This window comes from Terrapene carolina, unplaced genomic scaffold (assembly GCF_002925995.2).
Source record: "Terrapene carolina triunguis isolate 2854851 unplaced genomic scaffold, T_m_triunguis-2.0 Scaffold69, whole genome shotgun sequence".
Classification (NCBI taxonomy): Eukaryota; Metazoa; Chordata; order Testudines; family Emydidae; genus Terrapene; species Terrapene triunguis.
Window position 1 is genome coordinate 29,566,257 of NW_020664420.1, and position 18,298 is coordinate 29,584,554.

Consider the following 18,298-nt stretch of genomic DNA (forward strand, 5'->3'; position numbering starts at 1 on the left):
TATTTTACTGGCTCAAACACTGTGCTGAAAACAGACTCTGAAGGATAGCTGACTCAACAGATCAAGTAATGCTACTGACAATCAGTTTGGCTGCCCACTGGAGGGAGTGGTAACGCAGCTCCATTTATGAACAGAAGCTGAACCTCCTCCCTGCCATGAGGGAAATCTCCAAGAGGACTGATTCCTTTAGGAGCCAACAGACCTCTCAGAGATCCCTAGAGCTCTCCCTGTTCATCCACTTCAAAGGGAAGGCGAGGGAGGGAGGAGGCATTCAGCACCAAGGAGCCAGAGGGCTAAAATGGAAACCTGGTCTAAGTGGGTGCAAATCCTTTTGAATTACTGGAGTTTCAAAGTAAGATGTAAGTTAGGCTTAATCACAGTCTTATAATAAAAGACGAGAGAGATTCCAACATTTCTCTAGCTTCCTTTCACCTCAGAGACTTAAGCTCTCTTTTAAACAGCTCATATAAAGAGGATTCATTTAAAAAAGTCTGGATTTCAAGTTTTTTTTTAACAAAATAAGACGACCCATTAAAGATCTAATATGGGTTTAACACTGCCTGAGTACTGAATGTTACATTGAAGCGAATGTTAGAGAAATTCAGTTTAGAGAAGCAGAAAAATATAAATGTAGCCTTGTGGACAGAAAATGTATCAGTGAAAAAAACAAAAACACCGTATTATATTACTTAGGGAAACACATCCTGTCATCGCCTTTTCTGTATAATTCCCATTGGTTTCAATGAGAACTCCACATGGGAAATGACAGGACATGACCTGTAGTTAAAAGTAGGTGGTGAAAACAGGTTACCGCATTACCAACGGAATGTGTCAAGTATCAGAGGGGTAGCCGTGTTAGTCTGAATCTGTAAAAAGCAACAGAGGGTCCTGTGGCACCTTTAAGACTAACAGAAGTATTGGGAGCATAAGCTTTCGTGGGTAAGAACCTCACTTCTTCAGATGCAAGAAGTGAGGTTCTTACCCACGAAAGCTTATGCTCCCAATACTTCTGTTAGTCTTAAAGGTGCCACAGGACCCTCTGCAACAGAATGTGGTTGATTTAGCACTAGTCACTGGACAAAACCAAGTAAATAAACTTGAGTCCTCACTAAATTCCCTGAGAAGACAAAGTCTCATGAAACTATATTACAAAAAACACACTGTCTTACAGACACTGGGATGATTTACATTTAGCTTAGAAGAGTTTTTGATATTTTGCATGTGTGTGTTTCCCTCTCCCCTCTTCCATGGATATGTGGATTTACCTCCAAAGCTGGGGTTGATAGCAGTACGTGGGTAGACTGAACGACATCTGCAGCATGTATGTTGTTGTGATATGCCACATCTGCATGATAATGGTCCTCTAGGGTCATCAAGTAAGTTATTAAAGTGTCTACTGGAATTTTAAATGTTTTTAACAAATCCCGTTCCTGGAGGAAGGAAGAGGAAAACAATTAAGTTTATAAGAAACATAACAATTGATGAATAAAGAGCACTAGTGCTGCTTCCATCTTTCCTACCTGGAAAATAGTATTCATGACGACTGTCAGAGGTCGGTTTCCAGATAGTTCTGCTATTTTGAAAACATGCAGGCCCCATTTGTTCACATCTTCTAGTTCCTAGAATGAAATTAAGCAAAAGAAACTCTTAAATCAAATACTTAATTTTCCAATTATTTTTTGTTTGAAATAGCTTCAACAGCAGAGTCATGAAGATTCAAGCTAACAAATTGGTTGAACCATTGTGAAAATAATATACTAAACCCTCTGACAGTGCTCAAATGAAAGTTTGCTTTTTATTTTGCTGATGATTTATGCATAAGAACCTTATTAATACACATACAATGCTGGTTTATTTTACATTATGTACTTCTCAGATAGAAAAAATTCCCACTATGCTCCTGTTGGAACAGAAGTTCACTATACACTCACTTCATTTTTTCAGTGTTCCTGATTTATACTTGCCTAAGTGAGATCAGAATCTGGCATTAGCCCCTGAAATCAAAGGGTGTGGAAAGAGTATGGGATAACACACTGACGTCTGTTTGACAACCTCAAAACTTCATTAAACTGCATGGTAAGTTTCTAAGGTCTTGGTAGAGAACAGGTTAAATCTTCCTTACCTTGGCAAGAACATCTTCTTGTTCGGTTTTAACACCGAATTTGGGGATACTGGAATTAGTTAAACTAGAGCTGTGCATCAGTTTTTTCACTCCACTGATCTGGGACATAGGCCTCTTCTTTTTCTCTTTCTCTTTCTGTGTTGGAGAAGGGATTTCCACTTCATGTTGTTTGTCTTTGAAGAAAGGCAGAAAAAAAATAACTCTGAAGGGCATTTTCCATACTTACTAAAATTATATATTTTTTGTCGATCTTAGGGGTTAAGACTGATTTTGTGTACACTATAACCCTTCCATTATCATTCTGTCTTTTTAAAGCTAAATGTGGAGACTAATAATGATCAGAAATTAAAAACAACAAAAACTGAGTAAGAAACGAAGTTCAACTGTATTAATCACTGCACTATTCCAAAGGTTGTTACATTATTTCTGAATAGACTTTGAGGGTAGTTTGTGGCTGCATCATCCCCCCTCACCCAACAATTTATAGGGAGGTAATCCTTTCCATAAAAAGAAAGTAGTAGACCTGGCCAGAAACTGGAATTGCATTCCATGGGACATTCCAAAATAATAATAATAAAAAAGTTCAGAATCAGAATGAAAAAATGTATTTAGGTATTTCCTTTAGAACGCGAATTCCAAAATTTCGTTTCAAACTTCTGGAAGCAGCAGGCAGGGAGTCAGGGCTCCCAGGGTTTCCGAACTGCCAGAGTCTGAAAGTCCTGGTAGCTCCCACTCCGAGGCAGCCAGTGCGTCAGGTTGCCCTGGAGCCAGGTATTCTGGAAAGGCGGTTGCAAGCACTAGCAGGCTGCGAAGGAGCTAGCAGGGCAAGCTGGCAGGAAACCAAGCAGGCAGAACCAACCAACATCTGCCTGGTTTCTGTTAAAATTTCATTATAACCAATGTGTTCTCGAAGAACATTTCTGCAGGAATACAAAATTTCAACAAACTGGCATTTTCTGAGAGAAAAAACATTCTATTCCAGAAAATTTCTGACCAGCTCTAGAAGTTATATAACATAAATACAAAAAATAGCTTGAGCTGATTATGGCAAGAAGAGCATTGATAGATTTTACTCTTAAATACTGGCTTCAGGCTAAAACATTACCATCTCTCATCCTTATGTGCACAGCCCAAGAAAATTACAATATTTTTCAAGACCTTGTCAAAATACTGCTTGTTTTTTCTTTGGTTCACACTTTAGTTTTGGAAATGTCTGTTGTCTGAAGTGTTGTTATATTCTGAAGGGTGACTTTGTAAAAATAACATTGTGAGGAATCATATTTCTTCGGTTTCTAACTGTGGGAAATTACTTACTTAACTTATGATGCAATAGATTTTATTTCTTAAAAAAGTGCCACACGTGGAAGTTCACACTGGGATCTGAAAATCAAGCTATTCTTTCTGGTGCTTACATCATTACCAGTAATAAAGATATCTGTAATCAGGACTTAACTTGCAAGTTTGCTCATGGCCTGTGAAGTACAAAAGAGTGAAGTTTGTTGTTCTCGGATGAATTAGCTCTATCGTGTTAACCAAAGTGCAAACTTGTTTTTGTCAGATATGAAGATGTGACTTGAAGATGCAAAGGAAGGAGATGTGTCAAGTAAGAAGGTGCCATTTTTATAGAGTCACTTTTCTGACAATGACCACACTTCAAATGTGCAGAAACACTTCCAAAAGGAAAGCTCAAAGATCCAGATACATAGGGCCTGCTTCTCATTTACAGATGGTTACTTTATGTTGATCTGGCAGTGTAAAGTTTAAAGGGGTTTCAAGTTAGGGTAAATTACACTTAGATACACTTTAAGGCCCCCTTTACACTTCCAGACTAGTGAAAAGTGACCTTCATGTAAATGAGAATAAGCCCCAAAGGGTACACTGCAATAGAAGACCTGTGGCACGGCTTCAGCTGTCCCAGGTCAGTTTACTCAGGCTTGCAGGACGTGGGTTGCAGGGCTATAAAACTGCGGAGATATTTGGGCTGGAGCCTGGGTTTTGAGACTCTGCGAGGGAGTGGGTCTCAGAGCCCAGGCTCCAGCCAAGCCCAAACATCTACACAACCAGGGGAGGCTCCAGGCACCAAGCGTGTGCCTGGGGCGGCAAGCCGCGGGGGGGTGGCCTGCCAGTCGCCCTGAGGGTGGCAGTCAGGCTGCCTTTGGCAGCATGCCTGTGGGAGGTCTGCTGGTCCCGCGGTTTCGGCGGCAATTCAACGGCGGGTACGCCGAAGGCGCGGGACCAAAGGACCTCCCGCAGGCGTGCCACCGAATCTGCGTTACCAGCGGACCTCCCGCAGGCATGCTGCCGAAGGCTGCCTCACTGCCGTGCTTGGGGCGGCAAAATACATAGAGCCGCCCCTGTACACTACTATTGTTAGCCCCTCAGCTCGAGACCCGAGAGCCTGAATCAGCTGATCCTGGCTCTGAGACTCAGTGCCATGGGATTTTTATTGCAGTGTAGACATACCCTTTGAGTCTGGATTTCATTCCATGCAATTCATTTGGGAAAGGTTCTCCTGAACTGTTTTTATCTTGTTTCAAGCAGATGGAAAGCAACAAAGTCTGGAAGAGTTAAATATTAAATGTATTTTTTCCCATATGTACAAATTTTATTAAGTAGTCTCTGAACTTCCTCCCCCACATTTAAAAAGCTCTTTCTTTTGTGCTATGAAACAATGGAATATTCTTGAATGTTAAAGGTTTTGAAGTTAGCCTGAGTGGCCTGCAAGGTGGCCTGCAATGGAGAGAAAAAAGTGGTTTTGCCCTTTTTGCTTCCTTATGATATATAAAAGGAGGCATGAAAAGATTTTAAAAAGCATTTTTATTTTTTTCTAACCTTAGAAATAAGAGGGCTAGCAAGTCCCGATCTTTCCTGTTTTTGATGGAGGACTGGTGAACTGAAGAATATGCTCTTTCACCCCTCCACTGAAGAGACAGCATGTGTGCATGTGAAATCTATTGCAATAGAGGGCTTTTCTCCTAATTTTTAAACAAAACAAATAACCCGCCCAAAAACCAAACCAAATGAACAAAAAACAACAACTAAGCAAAGAGTTTTAACAGTTTGATTTAAAATGTTTCCTTCTCAATTTCTCAAGCTTATCTTTTGTGATGTAATACCACCATGTGTTCTCCAGTCCTTCAAGGAGTCCTCCAGCAAAACCAGGAAAGTCAAGGACTGATATTTCTAACATAAAAATTATCAGGGAAAATAATTAAAAATACACTTCTAAACAAGCCAACCAGCCTTTTGACCTTCTATATGTTTACATATATATCCTACAAAAAAAAAAGTACAAACATCTTTTCCCCTCCTGCGCTGGTCATCTTTAATGGACAGAGTGAAACTGCATAGGGAATGCAGTGGCATTTCTGGATTACTCTGTTTGCTTCTTCAGTTTTTATTGTCTACCTTTCAGGAGTTTGCAACCACTGGAAAATGCAGAGAATTCTGAACAAATCACAGCAAAGAAGAGAATGTAAAAATGTCACCAAGTTTTTAGCCTGCAGCATAATTCCCTCTCCCCATCCCACTCTCTGACCAATTAGAAAAGCAGGGGAGGAGGAGAGTTCTTGACTGGTGAAAAGAGAGAACAGATGAAGAGCAGTGACTCGTGTGCATACCTTGATGTTTATGGTTTCGGTCATATGCACAAAGTTTAGATCCATCAACGGGGAGGATTATAAACTGAGTTGTCAGATTAGCTCAAGTGAAAGAAAGTGTCTGTCTGAAAGATTTGAGATCTGCCATGGAATTCCATGGGATTTCCTCATGTTTTGTTAAATATGGGCAGCTAATGCTATGAGTACTGATCACCTTTTGTATGTTTAAAATAAGATAATTTCCCATATTGATATGGTTTTTACAGCAGATTATTTTATACTGGTTGCTAGGTTCTATTACATTATCTGTCTAGAAGAGAACTGGTTAATCACACTGTTTATGTATGAATATACACTGTAGGAGCCTTGATTCTCTACCAAGAGAAAATATATATATATATATATGTTGTAATTATTAATAATTGTATTCAAGGCATGTGTCGCTGATTAGGAGTGCAGCGCCTATATTTCAAAGCAAAACAGTAAAACCCTATCTTTCTCACTAAATGTTCCTAGCTTTCAAATGTTAGTAGGTCTTTAAATGTTCAGCAGATGGGTTGAGTATTAAAGAAATAAGGGGGAAAATGCAGAATTTGGTTAACAAGACATAAATTCATTTAAATTTTCTGTAAGAATATTTTCCTTCCACACATCGTTGTTCTGAATCTATATATTTATATGCATGTTCTTATTTATAATATATTTAAGGAGAGTTCTGTAACTGAGATAGTCGTGTTGCAACCCCTTACATTTGCATTTCCTTTATTTATTAATATATTGTTTTTTATTTGCATGCCAACCACAGAAAGACAATATTAATTCTCAGTAGATTCTAAGTGTTTGTCTCTCCAGAGCTTATTCTGCTTGAAAGATGCAGGTCACATGTGAAAGGCTGACAGCTGCATTTTTTATTCCTGTCAAAATGACTCTTAATTTTTCACGTGAAAACATGCAAAGATGCTAATAGCTCAGTCTTTTCAGTCAGAGGATGTGAGAGGCACCTTCTAAGTGGGTCATCTCCTCAGGCAGCCTTATCCTGAGCTTCTAAATATTCCTGAAACTGTACAATAGAGTTTCACTTCTCACACAAGCAGGTAAACTTTACTGTGCAGGTGAATCTGGGCATTCTACTGAAACAGTGAATAAATTAAATGGACACCATTTTAACCAATTCATTGAGGGTATTGTAGATTTGGATAAAATTTGTTTAAACACACACACACATTCACGCTATATTTTAACATATATTTTAATGTCCTTTAATCCTAATCTAGACATACCCATGTGTCCCTACCTATATTCACAATCTTAAATAGGCTAAGTGTGTGCGTGTCTTCAAGCCACGTTTAAATTAGCATGTTCTATATCTATCTTCAATATACACAAATATAGAATATTGTTTTTATTTATTTAAAAATAGCAAAAAATCTTTTTTCTTTACAAAATCACACAGGTGGGACTTGAGAGGACTGTTCCATTATTATCTTCATACCTGCTAATACAATGTCATGGTTACCAAGCCCCCCCCACCACAAGCTCCTTGGCTGAAGTTATTCTCCTAGCAGAAATCTGTTCAGATGTTGACTCAGTCATCTTTATCACCCTCTCTATCTGCAGATGGGGAATGCCAATGCACCACAACCATGTGCTGAGAGATTCAATAAGATTATTTTTAGCTGTGTACTTTCATCAGATCAAGATGCCTTTATAGTATAACCGTATAACTTCTGTACTGGGTAAAATGAGAACTGGGTGCAAGGATTAAATCTTTAAATCTATCAAACAATTCACTATACTAATCCCTCCTCAATTATGTTGGTAATAGGCAAGATTATTTCATGTTAACTATAACAGTTCATGGGAATACATAGGAATAGGTCTTTAACCAGAACACTTTGCTACAGTACTCAATAACTTTCTGAACAAAGCAGCAACACAAAATGTATATATGCAACAATTTATGTAGAGAGCTAATTTTATCAATTTATAATGATCTCTCTGTACAAATACTAAACAATGTAGTTTATGAAATGCATAACTACTAAAAAGACAAATCACTCCCATAATATATTCTTACCTAAGAATGTGTTTGATATATATTCTGAGACCTGATTGCCTGATCGGCTCATTTCAGATAAGTGGGTCAACTCCCTGTTGAGCATTCTTTTAAACTGGAAAAAAAAAAAAAAAAAGCATGTTAATTGTTAAGAAACAGTTAACTTAGAATGAGAAAATTGTATTGATTTATAATAAATAAATATATTATATTCAGAAGATACAGTAAACTGAGAGATGAACTGTGAAAATAACAACACAAAATAATATTGCTTTACTTCGGAACTTCTCCACAGTTAGAAGACAGAATTAAAAGATAGATATTCCCCAAAGATTCGGTGTCAGAGACATTGGGACTGTGTGAGCTATTGAAAACTCTAACTGCAAGCATGTGCACACATGAATATAACTACTATTTTTGCTATTTCAATCTTCTGAATTTTAAATTTGGAGAGAAATAACTAAGTTATATTCTATGTATACACAGAGGAACACTCTTTAGTTGTGCTAAGGAATGGGAAACCATCACTTTTGAACGACTCTGTACTATAGCTCTCCCTATCATACACATACACTCACTCTTTCCATATGGTTTGTTGCCATATATTTTGCAATTTTCTCAAGTATTTTTTTTTAAATAACTCAGAAGCTCAAATATCTTTGTAGGAAGGATCAAACATGTCAGTATCTCTTCTTTACTCTAAACCCATAACAAAAGCTATCCATTTGGAAGTGGTTTTTGTTTTATTTTCTTTTGAAACAAAGGAAAATAGGAATTGCCCACTGGATCAGATCAATGATAAAAGTCCAGTATCATGTCTCTGACAGGGAGTAGTAGCAGAGGCTTCAGAGAAATAACTTGCTCACAGATGAAGTTTCCTCCTTACTGCCCCCAGTAGCTAATGGTTCACATATATATGTATCCTATTTATGTACCTGGATATTCTCATTATCCATATAAATGTGTAATCCTTTCTTGAATCCTACTAAACTCTTGGCCTTGAGGATATCTTGTGGCAGTCAGTTCCACAGATTAATTACACATTGTAAAAAAAAGCTTTACATTTGTTGCCTTTGAATGTAATTGCACATCTCCCTACCCTTGTATTATGAGGAACAGTAAATAGTATTCAGCAATTGAAGTTACTTATTCCAATATACATTAACATGAATTTGTCAGCACTGAATTTCATCAGTCATCGTGCTACCCTTTCACCTAATTTTGTTAGGTTCCTCTGAAACATCTCACAATATTTTCTAGTCTTGACTAATAATTTGTATCAGTTAGTTGCAAATATTTCCTATCTCACTGTTCTTCACCTCCTTTTCCATATCATCATCATATTAAATAATGCTGGCCCCAGAACATGTCCCTAAGGCACCCCACTGTAATCATTATGCCATGTTGAAAATTGATAATTAATCCTATTCTTTTTCTGTCATTTAGCTGGAAAAGCAGGCTGAAAAAATTAGCTCCCCGCATTATGTCACTGAAGCCCTTTCTTCCAGGATGCCTTGTACAGTGAATATTATTAAATATTTTTGAATTGTATTTGTAAGTCATTGACATTATGATGTTTATTTTTAAGCCACTTGATTTTTGGAGCCCAATTCATGATTTTTTGATGTTTAAACATAGCAACACTGTAGCTCTGAATTAGGTTTTAAAAGCCCAGTGATTTCTTATGTTGTTGTGTGTTGCCATGTAGTTCGTAAAATCCATAACTCTGCATATGTAATATGTTTCTAATTTTTAGAAGTGTGTAATAGTATGCTCCAGTGTAGTATATCCAAGATCAAAATTGAGCATTTGGCTTATGACAGAGAGAGAATTCAGACTTCATAGAGAGCTTCCTGGGCTGATCATATGTCCAGATGGAAGCAAAGATGGTAGAGATAGCAAATGCAGTGGTTCCTGAGTTAGAGTTACTATGGTGCAGTGTGTGGTTTGTTGCATGGATTGGTTCCTGAGTTAGAGTTACTATGTTGCAGTGTGTGGTTGTTAGTAACTCTAACTCAGGAACCAATCCATGCAACAATTTTTACACCAGCGACACCATCACCTAACCAGATCAGCCACAACATCACCGGTTCATTCACCTGCACGTCCACCAATGTAATATATGCTATCATGTGCCAGGATTAAACAAAGATTGTGAATGGCTAGCCAACTACAAAAGCAGTTTCTCGTCCCTTGGTTTTCACACCTCAGCTGCTAGAAGAGGGCATCATCCTCCTTGATTGAACTGACCTCGTTATCTCCAGACTGATTCTGGCCTGCATATTTATACCTGCCTCTGGAAATTTCCACCACATGCGTCTGACGAAGTGGGTATTCACCCATGAAAGCTTATGCTCCAATACGTCTGTTAGTCTATAAGGTGCCACAGGACTCTTTGTTGCTTAATTCCAGTTACCACTGACAATAGGTCCTTTCCTTCCTTGATGTATACACCTAGACAATTCTGTCTTTCATTTTTGTAGATGTAGCACAGCATTAATGGTAGTCTTTATCACCTAGGAAAGACTGTCCTGGAATTTCTGCTGACCATGAGAACTGCTTAAAAAGTCTACACTCTCTTTAATTTCACAGTAACCGGCCTGATGCAGATCCTTGGTCTCTCATCTGCCCATCATATGCACAGGTCATTTTAAACAATATAATCTAATCTAGACTGCCACACAGTATGAAATTGTACAAATATATTGTTCAATGCTTTCTACTTTCCTGCTATTCAATAATAGGGATACTAATATTAAAATAAGGTTCCTACCAACTCCAAACCTCCACAAAACAAACAAAAAGGTCACCAACACAATATTTGGAGTAAAATCCAGGATCTCACCCTTCGCCTTCAACCAGATTGGAAGTATAAATCCCAAATCTATTCTTCAGTTTATCTCCCATACTTAAGGTGTAAAACCAACACTGCTTTTGATATGATTTGCTAACTTCATTTTAAAAACATCTGGACAGTGTTTAACATTGATTTTCTTTTTTAATTAAATATGACAAAGCTAGGTGACTTTATCACCACTAAGATGTATGTTCTGTTGAAGTCCTTTATAAAGTTAGTCTTTGAAATAACATATGCTGCCAGTGAAAGAGAGCAATGATGCTGCTGTTATTAGGCAGACAACACTCAGGAACATATTGATATTCATGTTTTTGAGTTTCTAATGGAGGATTGGGTTAGTGATGAAACAGTCCAGATTTTTTGTTGTTGTTGTGATCATATGCTAGTTTACTGTAGTTGTTTATTATTTGATATTCTTTAATTCAGAAATTCTCACATGCAGTATTCTGTTCTTTCAAGAAACAGTACTATGAAATAATAAATCAAACAATAAAATAATAATAATAATAATAATAATAATAGTCATAACAATTTGGGCCATGTTCTCTCCTGCTGGTTTCACTGGGCTCTCATTGACTTCAACTGGGGCCAAGAGTGCACTTCAAAAGGCAAGCAGAATATGTTGCCCTGCAGCATCAACTCACAGCATGTTTGTTCATCCATGCATTGTCGTTTTAGAATGAAACTGCTTGGCACTCACATGGCCCACTGCAAGATCTTAGCTTAAATCACACAGGTTCTTGTCACGGCTGTGGGTCAGCAGAGTATACATTTCCCAGCCTGCGAGTAAAAGCCTCCCTAAGTGTATGAAACTTGGTTAAAATGTCTGTACCCTGATGATTTGTAAGTTACAGAAATAGTAATATTGATCAGCTAAAAAGTGCTTTTACATTTCCAGACACTGCACATTCATGATCAAAGAAATAAAATTGCTTGTTTGAGAAAACTCTAGGGTTTCAAAATGGCATAAATAAAAGCCAACCAAAATTTGGAATAATTATTGTTAATTATGAATTTTAGATAATGTTAAAATGATTAAAAAGTTGTATTTTGAAAAAACCCAAACCAACTACTGCACAATTTTAAATAATTTTTAAATTCATAATATGCAAAATCTATTGCTCCTAAGATACATTTACAACATACAGTCTAGCTATTATACTGGCATCTCAGCCTAAGGAACAAAGGTTTTGGCAGACCTAGGTGTACACCGAATTCTCCTTTTACAACGTGCCTAGCAAGTGAGAATCGGAGAAGGATTTACCCACTTCAGCTTCCAGACCTTTTTTAAAAGCAAAAATGATATACCAAACCCTTTAAACTGTCCAAGTCCATTGGCTGAAGAATGCACAGGCTAAGCTATTCCCCATTGGGAATTCCCCACTGTAATGTGCCCAATGGGTCAGTAGCATGTATTTTCACAATGGAGACTGATGTAGGGTGACCAGATGTCCCGATTTTATAGGGACAGTTCCAATATTTGGGGCTTTGTCTTATATAGGCTCCTATTACCCCCCCACCCCCTGTCCTGATTTTTCACACTTGCTGTCTGGTCACCCTAGACTGATGCCACATCTAATAATGCAATTACTGAAAAATCTCTGAAGACAGCAGAAACCCTGGTTTCAATTCTTACATGTTTCTATTAGACCTTATTTTTTTTCCTTTTACTATTACTATAGAAAACTATAGCATAGATACTATATTCAAGTAATACTAAATATCTAGCTTCAGGCCACAAAAGTATTACAGTACAATAGCACTGCTTATTTTGGACCATATTCTGCAATTATTTGTATATCTGCCTAACTTTAAACATGTGAGCAGGCCTATAAACTTCAATGGAACTACTCACGTGCTTAAAGTAAAGCACATACACAAGTATTTGCAGGACTGGGGCTTTTTTCTCAATACTGCGGTTATCTCCAAACAGTGAGTGTTCTTATAAATTAGGTTAGAAGCTTCCTAGTCATTTCAATTTGTTTTGGGCTGAAGCCTAGAATACATATTCCAAATTTCACAGAATTTTCATTTGTGTCTATGTTTACTTTATTAAGAATTTATTCAAACATTATTTTGTTAGAGGAGATAAAATACAAATGATATTTTTATAGTACTCTGTGCAGAACACTTTGCAATGGTTCTTTGGAGAATTTTGACAATTTCTTGCAGTATTAATGTTCTCAGTCAACACTCTTTACATACATGTAACATTTCTCTGGGGTTATATTTACAGTGGGTTGAACCTTGAAGTCTCAAGGATGGTAATTAGGTTCAAAGTAAATTTATGGTAATAAAATCATTTGGCTTGTGTATTTAATTTTATATCTACAGCTTTTTGCAGTTAAAATTTAAAAACTTTCACATAGTTTTTGTGATAATCTTGTCCCCAGCACAAAGCTTTAGTAAAGGGGCTTCATGCAGGGAGCTGTTTCTGTGTTTGAATACACTGAATCCCGCCTACAATATATGGGGGGCACCTACCCAACCATTCTGCTGCAGCTCAAGGGTGTATTAATGGCTGCAGTCTACTGCACCCTCCTGCAACAACACAGAATTTGTGGCTAGTGGAAGCAGGCAGTTTTTGGACAAACTGGCCATAGCCTTTCCAATCCCTCAGTCTCAATGCTTTCATGGACAAAGCCACTCTGGAACACTGATTAAAACAATTAAAAAGATAGTTCTAGAACTAAAATAAAGATAAATTAATTTTATTGCAGCATATTTGTAAATCTTTACATTCTAAAAAACCCCCAGATGTGACAGAAAAGCTATTTAATATCGACTGGCCCTACTGGCTAATTCTCAGTCCTTAGGTACTCTTTACTAATGCAAAACTACCTTTCAATAGGAGTCTTGCCTGAATGAAGATTTCATGTTTGAGCCCACAGTGTTTAATAAACCTCAAGGTCATGCTTAAGCTTTTATGTACAAGCGTGCTAAAGGGATATATATTGTATACATCTCAGCTCTGAGATAAATGACATTTATTGGTGTAAAGAAAGATGCTCTTGGTAAACCACGTAGGAATATTCCATAGGGACAATCAATTCTCTCAAAAATATTTTAACAAAATATGAGGCACTTTCCAAAGCATACAGAAATATGTAAAGCTATTATCCAGTAACAGTTTTAAATGTGTTATGGTTCACTGTATCCAGGACAGTCTTTTCTTCTTTAGAATTTCAGAAATGTCCTAAATTCTATAAATATTTATTGTCAGAAGACAAGATCAAATCTTTATGGCTGGAAGATTTTCCCAAAATACTTACATTGTGCTATGTATTTCTCAATATAATATACCAAAATTCTGTACAAATACTTATTCAGCTTCTTAGCTAAAATCATTGTCTATGCACACTGTATGAAGCTACCATGCACAGAAGACATATTTCATCATGTCTAATCAGGTAAGGCTGTTATATTGCCTACTAAAATTCAATTAGCAAAAGATCAACCCATTTTAAAGACTTCAGCAGAGAGATGGAAAACTGGTTGAACACCTGTGTTTTAGAAAATAGGAGCAATATAAGTAACTGTGTGATTGTCTAGGAAATATTTCTGAAAGAATTTTTTAAAATGCTTAACATTTTGATGTACTCAGAAGAATAGAAAATAATTTCAATTTAGATTTTCATAAATGATAAGAGAATCCAGCTAACTGGCATAATGAAAAACATTCTCTTCACAGATGACTGAACAAAATATTAGAGAATATACTGTAACAATTCTGCATTAGCAGAGAGTGGATACAATGACGTAACAGGGGTTTTCCATTTCTCATTTTTAAGATTCTAAGACAAAGCTGTGATCCTCTTAGTATTAATACAACCGGGCATAAAAAAGCTTGTGCTAGGTGAAAACAATGTCTGCATTATATTTAGCAAAATAATTTAGTTCCTATACTGGACTGTTTAGTTTAGAATGAATACACAGTAACAATTTTATTTAAAACACTATAATCTGGAACAGCTATTGCATGTTAAACGTCTGATGATGAAGTTATATTTTAATACATACTTCATGAACAATATTAGCAAGGCAACCCAGATTTTTTATATGCATATGCAGCCATATAACTAGAAGACAAATAATGCCCAAATATGATTTTGTACTAAGTTGATTCTGCACTGTGTGCTAATTAGAATACTGATTTAATTCATCAATGCAAAGCTTTCCATAAGAGATAAGCTGCTTTATATTTTATTTGCTAGCAGTATTACAGGTTAAAACTAATTTGAAGTTGTTCCACATTCAACATAGTTCAGTACTCGGAGAACACAATTTTCAGTCTCTTTGTGCTTTAAAAAAAATCTCTCTCTCTCTCTCTCTCTCTCACACACACACACACACACACACACAGGTAAAAAGAAAATGCTACTTAAACATACCATTCATAATTGCACAGTAATTCAGCTAATAAAAACCAATATGAGTCATACATTCAGCCATTATTCTCAACCCATTCACTTTAATCACACATTCCTTAGCATATGGTACAGTATCTCAACTTTATTTTCTAGAACAGCTTTTTCCTGTCTAAAAAAGGCTATTTTGGTAGCATGAGTCTGTTAAAATACCTTTAAAAAAATAATTCTACTGATTTTCTTTTAACTTTACATAGGCAGCTACACACCACGTGTTTGGTCTAAATAAGGACTACACCTTTATCACCTACTTTTTATTATATATGAATAATATTTTAAAATATACAAATATACCTTCTGGGAAAGAATGTATACAGTGTGGTGCACTATTATTGCTTAAAGGGGGCTCTCTTTTCTGATTCTCATCTTCACAATCATATTACCCCCAAACAAACATACTGTCCATTATTCATACATTGCAAATCAAAGTTCATAAAAGATAAAACAAAATCCTACCTTAATGTAGCCCCAAGAAACTGAGAGTAAATAGTTTGCTTCAGGCATTTTTGATTTTTTATACTACCAGTTTAACTAAAAATATTTAGTTCTTCTCTATCTGATACTGTAAAAAAGTCTCCAGAAGAAAGGTTGTTATTATTATTTAGTTATTTTTTCTCATCTGAAGGTTCTCTGCAATTAGGTAGATATGAGGTATTCGGACATGAAATCCAATTGTGCCGTCTTCTGACTGTATAAATGCCATTTGTAAGACTCCAGACGTTCAAGGACTAGCTTGAAGAGACAGATTGGATGAGCTGAAGAAATATCTAAAGAGCTAAGGATCTGCATATTTCCTGAACACCAGGACTTAATGAATAATGTATGTCAAGATGCTCAGCTGCTGGAAAGACTGGTTCTATCAACAGCTACCAAATAAGGACCCGAGGGGAAAGTCACGAACAGTGTCAACTAATCCCTCCCACAAACCCCAACTAAGAGCCAATTATATTTCATCCTAAAAGATATCAATGCAGGGGATAAAGACATGCTGTATGCTAATTTCTGATTGGTTAACATGGGTGAATCTCCTGGGAACAGAATATTTCTTCTTTTCTATGCTAAATTGTATTTAATAATGGCATTCCTGCCTTTAGTATTATCTCCACGCAAAAAAGAAAAAAAAGACTGATTAGCTTAACTTTTTTTTTTATTGTCAGTATCATCTGCCAGCTCCATTCAAAGGGAATGTCGAACCTATCCCCCCCCCAAAAAAGATACAGCAGGTATTCTACACATACTACATGTCATTTGTCCAGTCTCTTTAACTTTTTATGTGGGAAAGGAACACATCTGAATCTTATGAGTAATGGAAACCAGAAGAATAAAGCTTCCAGGATTCTTAAACATATGTGACCATCTGTAGCAATGAAAATGCTTTTTCTTTTGATGCCATCTGAATTAAAATACAGATCAATTCCTGCTTGGTCATGGATCAGTCTGCTAACTCAAAACGTTCTGCTATTTCAGCAGACAAAAATCACCTATTATTAAGATGGAATAACTCACAAGCCAACCTACAATCTTACAGTTCTAAATACATGTAAAGCTTCCATGCAGAAAGCAGAACAAAGGCACTGTAGTCATGAAATGCTTGCTGTAGCTATGCGACTTTTCACTCTAGTGTCATACCAAATTAATGTAATTAATTACAGTTATACCTCACCAAGAAGTGATTAGTTAAAAAGTGATGCATGTCAATGAGCTGACTCAGAGCTCTAAATGAAATATGCTAGTATCTGCCACTCGGCAAACAATTAAACTCAGAAAGATGAATAAATTATTTGCACCAGTTGGTGTAAAACTTGTGCACTACTGCGACAAATTTCAGAGTCTTTGTTGTATCACAAGAAGGGACCATTTTCTAACGTGAAATGAGGATATGCCTAAAGACAAGATGAATGAGGTACAGCATTCAGTCTTAGCCCACACTGCTGATTCATTGGAAGATGCTGACTGACAATAGTCATGAGGGAGCTTTTGGCTGAAGTGGCTTTTACCCCACTGAGTGATGATGCTAGAAAGCAATCTCAGCAGTGCTAAGTGTTGAAAGGGAATCAAACCCTAGCAAAATCAATCACACACAAAAAATAATAAAATTAACAGATCTCCTTATAGGAGAACTGGAATGCAATAGAAATACAGCAAGCAGGTACAGTCACCACATACCTCTGGCACAATGTACAGTATATTGATAAGGAGAATATTATACAATGAAATGTTATTGTATATTTCAAAAATGTAACAAGATTTGAGTGAATACATTACTGAAAAATATTCTCTTACACACACAGAGACACAATCCAATGTGCCTCACTCTTCTGGGCTTATATAGAGGAAATGTCGATAAAATATTTTACCTTTGGAAACACAGGTTGGCTACTACAGCCTCAGCAGAACATTAAAATGGCTCCAAAAAGGTATTTGAGGAAAAAATGTACAGTATGAAGAACCATTGTCATAGGACACAGCTCACCTACTATATAGCACTGTGAGCTATATGCTACAGAAGTGCTTTTTATTTAGCATGAAAGCAGCAGGCCACATATGTTATGTTGTTTTCACTTTTAGTCAGCTTCTGCAGATGAGCACTGCTGCCACCTATCTGTTACCAAAATTACAAATTAAACATATCTTTTACTGATTTTTCAAATTAAATACGGTGAAAATGATGTAATAAAACTTTGGTCTTAAAAGTTACAGAAGAGGGCTATGAATAATCCGCAGACCCAATTTCCTTAAAATTTTTGTTTGGATTAAATGGGCACAGGTTATTGCCCTGCGATTTGCATGCAGAGAGGGGCATTTTCTAGCAGATCTCTCCTGCTCTGCTTGTATGGCACATCTGTGGCATTGTTTCATTTTCAGAGACTCTGCAGAATGCTCTTAGAAATCTGGGGATGCGGAAGGGGTTGGGACCAGGCAGTCCAAGAGTGGTGAATTATGCAGGGCCAGGGAATCACATTTTTCTTCATCAGCCCCATAGACATGGCTGAGAAAAGTTTAATAGTCAGGGGCTCCAATACCTTTTCAGTGGCCCTCCAATATGATTCTTTTTAATAGAGTCTGTGGGGCAACCAGGGCTGGCTCTGGCTTTTTTGCCACCCTAGGCAAAAAAGCCAGCGGCCGCTCCCACCCCCCCATTGCGGCAGGAGCTCTCCGCTCTCCCCCCCGGCGGCCAGAGCGCCGGCTGGGGCTCTCCGCTCTCCCCGGCGGCGAGAGAGCCCCTGGCGGCCAGAG

The 18,298-nt window shown here is 37.1% G+C and overlaps 1 protein-coding gene across 1 annotated transcript in view; it reads right to left on the minus strand.

Annotated features, from left to right (window-relative positions):
* Positions 1–18,298, minus strand: part of PDE4D (phosphodiesterase 4D) — a 460,927-nt gene that overhangs the window by 11,493 nt on the left and 431,136 nt on the right. The window contains exons 7-10 of the mRNA XM_026649103.1: positions 7,799–7,892; positions 2,123–2,295; positions 1,521–1,619; positions 1,266–1,430 (exon numbers count right to left, since the gene is read on the minus strand). Coding sequence (XP_026504888.1) covers positions 1,266–1,430; positions 1,521–1,619; positions 2,123–2,295; positions 7,799–7,892 — 531 coding nt within the window. The remainder of the gene's footprint in view (positions 1–1,265; positions 1,431–1,520; positions 1,620–2,122; positions 2,296–7,798; positions 7,893–18,298) is intronic.